The sequence below is a fragment of the Cavia porcellus genome, unplaced genomic scaffold, assembly GCF_034190915.1.
Source record: "Cavia porcellus strain 051 isolate PalLab524CR breed Dunkin Hartley unplaced genomic scaffold, mCavPor4.1 scaffold_17, whole genome shotgun sequence".
NCBI lineage: Eukaryota > Metazoa > Chordata > Mammalia > Rodentia > Caviidae > Cavia > Cavia porcellus.
The window spans coordinates 60,329,831-60,340,233 of NW_026947500.1; the positions used below are offsets into that span (position 1 = coordinate 60,329,831).

The 10,403-nt window shown below is 33.1% G+C and overlaps 1 protein-coding gene across 1 annotated transcript; it reads left to right on the forward strand.

The window, feature by feature from the left end:
* Nucleotides 1–5,562: 5,562 nt before the first annotated feature.
* On the forward strand, nucleotides 5,563–6,498 carry LOC100733961 (olfactory receptor 5J3-like). Its single transcript, XM_013150544.1, is given in 1 exon segment — nucleotides 5,563–6,498. A coding segment is annotated over 1 exon segment (936 nt).
* The last annotated feature ends 3,905 nt before the right edge of the window (nucleotides 6,499–10,403 follow it).

Here is a 10,403-nt window from a genome sequence, read left to right on the forward strand (position 1 = left end):
GGAATTTCTACTTATACATAATCTATTTTGATTCTATCCATTCCCCCACGCTCCCTTCAATCCTTAACTCTGTTAACTATGAAATTAAATCTGAATAGCAATCTCATAATACCATATCAGGAAATTCATCTTGATTCTGAGATAGGCATCTTCGATTGCCATCCCAAATCTCTAAAATTAATTTCCATACTTATTTCAAAGAACTCTGCTTCTAAGTATTATAACTCTCATGCTGGATACTTCCACGTTGGTTGAGTAAATCTTACACCATAAATCACATCAATAGATATTCTTAAAGCTTTTGACAATTTACTTACTTTAAGATCAAGGAAGGCTCATCATTTTCAGTGCATTCATTGTAGGCTCTCTGTAATTTTTCTAGAGTAGTTAAATATTCTGAAAAGTCTGTCTTAACTCCTTGCACTGCCACACTCAAGAAACTTTCCTTAATAAACATTAAAACATTCAATTTGTGCTAACATTATATTTTTCTCACATTATCTCACAGTTGTAATAAGTGTCACCACACATGCACCTGCATTCCTGGCTGAGTAAATTTTAAAAAGTCATGTGGTTCTTTGGAGTACAGCACAGTTATTCATAGATTACATTCTGATCCCAAACATAGTTACATATAAAGAAAGAAGGGGAAATGTTGGGACTGAATTCAAAAGCTTTCCAGCGTTGTCTTGTAGGGCTGTGAATTGCTGGAAGATGCCTCTGATGGTACCATTATACAGTGGTGCCTTGGTGCACTAAATTATTTTTTTCCAGGATGTTTCAAAAGATGGGCATGGTCATATTTGTCATGTAACACAGAGTTTAAAATAAAATTATTCCAAATGTTTTCTTATGAATCAAATTGTTCCCAACTTAAAGCATTTGTGATCTGAAGTATAATTGTGTTTTCACAAGAGTAGAGAGGTCACATGTTGATAGTAGATTTGAAGTGAATTCCATGACGTCCATTGCACTCCTCATCCTCACTGTCAGGAGTCAAGTTGAAGCTTCCTGCTCTAACATTTATGTTAAAAAATACTTTCTCTCTTGAATTTTTGTCTCCTTCATTCTCAATGCTAGAGTTACTATTCTAAAACTTCAATCTAATGACCGCAATTGAAATATTTAATGTAGTAGCACTGTTTCCCCTGTCATCCCGATCATTAAGTTTTAACATGCTTATTAGATATTTATAGATCTTGCTTGTTTCTGGTGCTATAGTCTCAAGTTTTAAAAATTATGTTTACACTAACTTACAGTCCACATTGGTGACTTGCACTCAGTCATATTTCAATAAATGATCATTGAATGAAAGATGAATTAATAACATTCTTATTGAACTGGAAAAGAAAAATGGAGTTCCTGCATTTGGCTGAATTTCCTTGCCCTAGGCACACTTTGCCCAAACTCAGGCCTGCTTATTCCATTGAAATCTATTTATTAAAAGATAGCTGCTTTTATATCCTTTTATCTCTGAGCCTTTTTAAAAATGTCATTTCTCAAAGCTTAGTTTGCTGTGAGCAGGAGTCACAGTCAGGTCCATGGCCAAGAGTGGGTTGGACACTGAGTGCAGAGAAATCTGTGCAATGTAAAAAATTCACAGGCACCAAGTTTCCAGAGAGGCCCTTCTCTAATAGAGGACCCAGGGTCTCTCCTCACATGAAACTTTGACACATTGTTTCCCTCACCCACCAATAGGTGGTCTTTTGCTGATTTTGAGTGACCCTCAAAGCTTCATTTTTCTTTTTGTTGTACAAAGTAATTAATTTATTTTTATAGCACTAATCTTCAGTAACTACAATTCTCATGGTCACAGCTTTATACACAGTTTATTTCAGTCAATATTTCATTTTTAAAAGGTTTTGGCTTTGATTTTTTTGTCCCCTTTCTCACTATACATCTGTTTAAAAGTAGTGCCACTGAGCTAAATCCCTGGCCTATTAACTTTTATTTTATTTTTCTGCATGTGATGCATTTCACACAGAGCTGTCAGATTTTGAAATGCTAATCCACTTTTTCTCTTTGTAGATAAATGTGAGTAATATTATTTCCATGTGTTCAAAATCACAATTGTTTTCTGCATGTCAAATCTGCTCTGAAGGAATGAACAGCAGATTATTGCTTCTACTACCTATAGCATTAATAGTTCAGTCATTTCTTCATTATATGATTCCTTTTAATATTTATGTTTAGTCTCTCAGTTATTGACACTGATAATAACTTTTTTTAAGTCCTTGTGTGTTCCTTCCATAATCCCTATTGAGACATATCTACCACTGGTAATTGATTGTTCTTATAGCGTGGGTAATACTTTCCTACCTTTTCAAAACACAAAGATAGAGCTATCTGGATGATACACATTAGGATTATTTTACTGTTAAAAAATCAGAATTTTAAACACTCTTTTAAACTGTTAAAGTTTGCTTTACTAAGCAGTTAAGCAGTTTACTTACTTGAAAATTGTCTCTTTTTTGAGATTTAGTGCTGGATTCCTCATGACTGGGGCTTAGTTACCTGTTTCCACATTCACATGAAATACTATTTCCCTATGCTGTCACCCTCACAGCCTCTTACTACATAAAAGAGTTTCTTCACTAGGATTTCCTAGAACCATGTAAACTGGTAGTTCTTAGGCTTTCAATGTCATGGTGGATTTTTTTCTATCACAAGGAGCTATTAGTGTGGCCTCATGAAGTCTCATTCTAATAAGCGCAGTTTGGGAATTATGCAAATCTGAGAACCTACAGTGACATTGGCAATACATCTGGAAAATAGGAAACCCAAGAGCCAGAAATTGGCCTACATACTTTCATTCATGTGCCTTTGTATGTTAGTATGTGTCTGTGTGTTGCTCTTAAATCTTCCTGTATTAATAGTGGCATTTGTCTTGCTCATCCACATAAAACATAGCTTGCACTTAGCTTATTTACATTCAATCAATTAGAACAGGTAATGTATAGTTCTGAATAATTATTTTCAGCTATCATTTTTGTAATGTTATATCAAATTCAAGAATAACCCATAGATGCTTGCTATTTTTTCAAGTACATGTGGTATTTGAGTTAATTGCACACTTTAGGGATATACATGAGTCAGGGGAAATTCCAATGTCCCTTAAGAAATAGAAAACTTCCTAAGGTTTCATTACCACTTCAAATGATATTAAAGCTGTAAGCTGTGATAGGGCTTATGAGAAATTAAATATATATAAATACATACATGTATACATGATTTTTGTTTGAATTTGTCCTCATAGAAAAAAAAGGATTAAGATTTTATTTATTTGATCATGGCATTTTTGTCTATCATTTGTTACTATCTACATTTAATTTACCTTTAATTACTTTGTTATCTTCAGTTACATACTGTGAAAATATGCACTCCATTTCAGCATTAATTGAAATTTGTTCTTAATAAAGACAAAAAACTTAAGAGAAGGTATATAGTTTCCAAGTTTGAACTTTCAGTAAGTTACAGTTGTTTAGGATGCTTTTTTTATATTTGTTTGAATTATTAGTTAGAAATACAAGTTTTGGGGGGATGGAGTCATTATTAGGAATATTAGAAGCCATTTGATCCAGTTATTCATTCTGTCATTCTGTCTCACTTTTCTTTGAGATTATGAGATTTAATTCGGACTCTGAAGAGAACAGGCTATGGTACAGTCTTTTACTGTGATGGAAACACGTCACTGATGAATACAAGAGAGTGGTCACGGTACACATATGCCTGTTCATTATTTACTTGGAATTGGTTAAAATGCTGAAAATTTATCTTTATTTATCAGTAGTTAATTTCAATTTGTTGTCAAATATACCCCTGTACGAATTAGCTATTTTATTGAAAGGTTTAGATGTGTTTCAAACATATGCTCAACTTAAATGTCAACTTTAAACATAATTTATTCAATCAACTTTTGTATTTTAGTAAAACTTTGTGACAGTACCTAAACCATGTAAAATAATAATAGAAAGTTTGTTATTATAGTAAATAGTGAACCACCAATTTTCACTTCCATTTAATTATCATTTGAAATAAAATAAAGCAGAGATTTAAAATTGGGAATGTACAATTGCTTGACTACTAAGACAATTTCTTCTTGATTTAAACATATTCTCATTAACATTTCAAGCAAGACGCTTGGGCAGCTTTTGTCTATGAATGCATTATCCACATATCTACTTTTGTACTTATTACCTAGTCATAATTTTCATACTTTATTCCTACACCAACACAGAATTTACATATATTATTTCTTATTTTCTTTTTTAAAAATACTGCAATGAAGGTGTAATTACATCAAGGAAAAGATAAATCAGTTTCTCAAGGTGGCAAGTTCATAAACAGCATCACCATGTTTTTAATCCCAATGTGTATCAATGCCAATAATTACTCTTTGTTACAGTTGACATGGATTAACTAAAGTGGCACTAAATCTGACGTAGGTGAGCTCTATTTTATTGCTGGAATTATTTCTTCATTTCTGAAAATGCATATTCTCAACAAAATACACTGTTTGGTAAATGGAGAGACAGAGATTGAGAGGAAGAAAGAGAATTGGAAAGATAGCTCTCTATTCAATATAATATATTGATTATCATAAAGTATAATATATTTGAATTAGAAACATAAGTGACTGAAATATGTAAACTTTAGAAAACTATAATAATGGACATTTAGCATTATACAAACAACATAAAAAGTGTTCTAGACAAATAGGTAACTGCAAGAAACCAAATTATAAATTTTAATCTTGCATATGTGTGTCCATGTTATGAAATATAAATATTTGTAAAACTGAAGCAATATTCTATATGTTCCATGTAAAACAGTACTTAATGAAAGTAAACTACTTTAATAAATATATTACTCATGTTTTTTCAAATATCAAATTATTATTTCTTCTAAAGCTGCATCGCTGAAGTCAAAGATATTTGTGCTCTGGGTCTCAGAGATAAGTGATTCCCAGAAGTCTTATTGTGCTCCTAGGAGGTCCCTGAAGACAGATGAGCTTCAATAGGCATGAAGGCATAGGATGACTTCATCTTTTTATGCCTTCATCTTTGGGATCAATACCATCTTTTCATAACCTTTTCTAATTCTCAGACTTTATCATAACACATTTTGGGATTAACTACATAGTAAATAGTACAACTTATTTTAGATTGCTTTATCATTAATCCCTTTTATATTCAAAAGAAACTTTAAACAGATTTTAAAGTTAATTTTGCAACTTCCCTTCAAAAATCGTAGGCATTCTTTGTGTGAATATTAATGTCCTATATTACAGATACTTTAGAAACACTAAAGAGTTTAGTGCCAATTTTTTATGTAAAGCTTTTATGACATTGCATCAATACTATCACTTTAAACAAGTAGAGCAAGAGAAGCAATAAAATCAAATTTCTAATATTTTAAACAAGGAGACTTAGGTTAATCAAAGTAATCTCTTTGATGTCAGAATGTCTCTATTGGTATTTATAGGTGATTTTAATAAATACCAAATTATTGTGTATCCACTTTAATCCTTTATTCTTCTAAACTCAGATTTCACAGACAGGAATGGCTAACAATTTTACTACTGTTACTGAGTTCATTCTTTGGGGGCTGACAGATGATGCAGAACTGAAAGTCATGCTGTTTGTGTTGTTCCTGGTGATTTATGTCACGACCTTAGTGGGAAATGTGGGCATGATTCTCCTAATCCACATCACCCCAAAACTCCACACACCCATGTACTTCTTCCTGAGCTGCCTCTCATTTTTAGATGCCTGCTATTCATCTATCATTGTGCCAAAATTGCTCATCAGCTTCTTGAAAGTGAGGGAAACTATCTCGTTCTCTGGCTGCATTGCACAGCATCTGTTTTTTGGGGTGTTCATTACCACAGAAGGCTTTCTTCTTTCGGTGATGGCTTATGACCGGTACATTGCCATTGCCAGCCCTCTCCTGTACAACATGATCATGTCTAAGAGGAAGTGTGCAGCGCTTGTGACTGGATCCTACATTGGTGAACTAACAAACTCACTGACACACACGGTCAGCTTGGGGAGACTGTCCTTCTGTGGGCCCAACGTCCTGGGCCCCTTCTTCTGTGATATTCCTCCACTGCTGAAACTGTCATGTTCTGATATCTCGATGGATGAGTTCTTTCTTTGATTTTTAACTGGAGTCACTGCAATTGCCACTTTCCAGGTTGTGATCATTTCACATGTATTCATTGCCTTTGCCATCCTGGGAATCCACTCAGCCTCAAGCAGGCGGAAAGCCTTCCCCACCTGTGCCTCTCACTTGAATGCCGTGACCCTATTCTATGGCACCTTAAGCTTTAGTTATATTCAGCCCAGCTCCCAGTATTCTGTGGAACAGGGAAAGGTGGTTTCTGTGTTCTACACATCAGTGATTCCCATGTTAAACCCACTGATTTACAGCCTCAGGAACAAAGAGGTAAAAGATGCTATGAAATGGGCCATAGACACAAAACATTTCTCACATTAATTGAAAGTGATTATTAATTCTGTAACATTCTGCCTGGCAATCTTCACCTAAAACTAACATTCAAGAGAATCCAGTGATGTTGGTTTCTTGTGTTTTCACCTATCACTGTGTTCTAAAGATTCACTATTCACAAGAGATAAGAATTTAGAAAGTTGAAGTAATTTGACACCTAAATTCATTGTAGCAAAATTAACTCAAACTCTCCTAAGACATTAATTCATCATTGTTGAAATCAACCAATCAGACTAAGAAATGCATGTATCTTTTACTCTCTGGACAACTGAGTAAATACACAACTGTATGCATGCTTTTGGAGATGTAATAAATTATTTCCATGAAGCTTTAAAATATGTTTTTCAGAACAATAAGCTAATCACATAACTGTTATTTGCTTTAATATTTAAAATGACATTAATTTTTATATATCAGTATATCGTGTTGCACAAATGGAAGTGTATGACCTCATTTATTCCACTGAAATATTCTACTTTGTAGTTATTAATTCATTTTTTTCCTTAAGAATTTTGTGTGTGAATAAACACTGAGTCATGGGTAATGCTCCTATAATTTCCAGTTTTAAGTAATGTACCCTTCCTAAGAGATTCACTTAAAAAATGTACATTTATGAAGTAAATACCATTTTGGAGCAGGCAAAATTCAGCTTCCTTCTCTTCCATTTCTTTTTCAAGAAAATCCTTCGTATTCTTTCAGAATTAAAAATAATCAGCAACCTGCACATAATTTAATAGATTTAATGTCTCTATAGAGGTTTATTATATAATCATGCATTACTTGATGGGATAATTTCACAAAGCCCTATTAATTTTTAGAAATGTTTATGCTTTTCTCAAAAGTAATATAAATAATGTTGCAACAAATTCTACAAGTTAAATTACATGATCGACTGGTCTATATATTTTGGTTTCTCTCTTAGCACCAGATAAGTTTGATATGATGAGGCATGCTTGTGATTCCAGCACTCTGAAGTCAGGCTAGGGAACTGCTGTAAATTACAGGTCAGCAAGGGCTAAAGAGCAAAATGCTGAATCAGAAAGAAAAAAAGAAAGAAAGAAAGAAAGAAAGAAAGAAAGAAAGAAAGAAAGAAAGAAAGAAAGAGAGAGAGAGAGGCAGACAGAAAGAAAAAAAGAGAGAAAGAAAGAGGCAGACAGAAAGATAGAAAGACAGATAAAGAAGGAAAGAAAGAAAGAGAGAAGGAGAGGGAGAGGAAGAGGAGAAGGAGATGGAGAAAGAAAGAAAGAAAGAAAGAAAGAAAGAAAGAAAGAAAGAAAGAAAGAAAGAAAGAAAAGAAAGAAAGAAAATAGTTGATAAACTAAGGTGTTTAAAACTAAAAGTATTTGAATACTTAAACAATATTATATTTACTAGACTATACTTAGTTATATAGTCATAGTCAAAGTTCAAGGGAGAATATCAGTGCTGTAAAGAGGAAAACATACTGTGTATTTTCCTATAAAGAAGAACAAGAAAGCACTTTTGCAAAAATAAACACATTGCATTTACATTTTGAGGTATATAGAACATCCAAGAATTATTTTTAGAGTAAGCATGATGTTCATTCAAATTTGACACAGTATACCCCAAATATAGTAGTCATCTTCAACCACTGTAATGATAATAGTTCATAGAAAAATATGTCCAAGGTGAGTAAAACTTTGATTTTGCTGAGAATATAGCTGAGCTTCTCAGTGCCTGCCTGGCAAGAACAAAGTAGTGAGTTCAATGCCTGCTATCAAAACCAACAAAAACAAAACTCATGCACTTTGGGAGAAGAGAACAAGACACCAAGAAGCAAGTCCTCCCTGATAATCAGTGCCATGTGCAGGCCACTGAGGGAGCAGTGAGACCCCATCCTTTCCCCATGAGCCAGCACCATTTATGGACTGCAGGACGACAGAACAAGAAGTCACCAAGAAACAAACCCTCTCTGAGAATCGGTGCCATGCATGGGCTGCTGAGTGGACAGCCAGACCCAGCTTTTCCCCGTGAGTCAGTGCAATTTGTTGCCTATGGGTGAAGACAACAAGAAGTCACCAAGAGGCAAGACCTCCCTTTGAATCAGAAACATTCATTGGCCTTTGAAGGGACAGCCAGAATCCAGCGCCTTCCAGTTCATGAGCTGGGAAACAAGAAAAACCAACACCCCCCTCCTCAAAAGCGACTGGCTTATCCAGAGACACAGGGTGTGAAAATAGCTACTGAGATGAAATGAAATTTGATTCTTGTGGTGTTTGGTGTTTTATTGTGTTCTGATGTCTTGGGCTGATGGTCTGATCATCTATTCAGAGGGTAATGGTATGTAGTGTGGAATCTATGGGGAATCTGCTTTTCAAGGTAATAGCCATTGCTAATTCTCTATTATCCTGTTTTGAAGTCCTAAATCATTTTCAATATTTTTGGGGTTGCATTTTATTCTGTTTTGTGTTGTTTGATTTTGATACATTTGATGGCATGGACAGCTATTTCAAATAAAGCAAGGTGTATTATGGTAGCCATGTTGGATTTACTATTGATTTGTTTTGAAGTCCTTTATTGCTTTATTGCCTTCATTGTTTTGTTTATATAGATTGTATTCTGTTCAGTTTTGTTTGATTTTTTGCTCTGTCTGCAGATATCTGCAGCTATTTTGAAGACAGCAAGAGGCATTATTGTAATCCTTGTTGATTTCCTATTGGTTAGAGGTCCTGTGTTACTTATACAGGTTTTTTTTTTTGAATGTCTTCATTTTTTCTTAGTTTTTTTTGGTTTTATTCTCTTTAAAGTAGAAAAAACCCTAAAGAAAACAAAACAACCTCTAATTTTTAATACTAGCATTATATATATGTGTGTGTGTGTGTGTGTGTGTGTCTGTGTGTGTAAAATCCTATACAGCATTAATAATAACAATTATAAATAATAGTTTATATTAATACTAGGAATACAAAAAGAAAATCAAAGAGCTTCCAGCTCAAGATTTTATATAATCTTGATTCTATTTCTTGTTTTGGCATAATAGTTTAAGTTTATCATCTACATAAAGAAAAATATTGTTAAAAGATATATAAAAGAAACAGTACCACACAATCTCATAAATATCATCTTGTGTATATCTGTGAATAGAAGTCCCTATTTTTATGTGTTTCATAAAAATGCTGATTTAGTGAAACAAGAGTGCATACATATGTACCTATTTTTAATAACCATGTACTATAACAGGTCAATTTTTGTACATGTACAGTAAATGTTCAGAGGGTTATATTTAACAATTCTTGCTTTGTAATTAATAGTTATTTTTCAACATGATTAAAAGTACAGGCCATATAGGATTAGAAAGTAAGAATTTAGCAAAATGAGCAAAATTTATTTAAGTAAAATTTATCTTATTCAAACAATTGTTAAAGAATAACTTAATTACTAAACTGAACCAAAAGGGAAACAAGTTGTCAAAAATGAGTTACAGTGGTACCAAAAGAATGAAGACATCAAAACAAGTTAATAGGAAATCAAAAAGAGTTACTATTATATATCCTAATTTTTTTTAATTTTCCCCCTTAATTAAAACAAACATAAGAAATAACTAAATAATTTTTAAAGAATAAAGGAGAGATTGAGATAAAACAGCACATAACAATGTGACTTATTACTGTTATGTTTTTTTTGTAGTTCTGTATTACATGTACCCTTACACCGCTTTGTTTTGTTTTGTGTTTTTCTCTTTTTCCTCTTAAATAAAATTAAAAAAAAGAATGAAGACATCGATAACTGTTAATTTCATTTCTTGACCTCTTCCTTTTGTTGATTTTTAAGACTTTAAAGTTATTCTTGACTCATGTTTTATGTTGGTTATAAGTGTTAAAAATTCAGGATGTGAACTGTTTCCTGACTGCGTATATTGCAAATATGTCCCT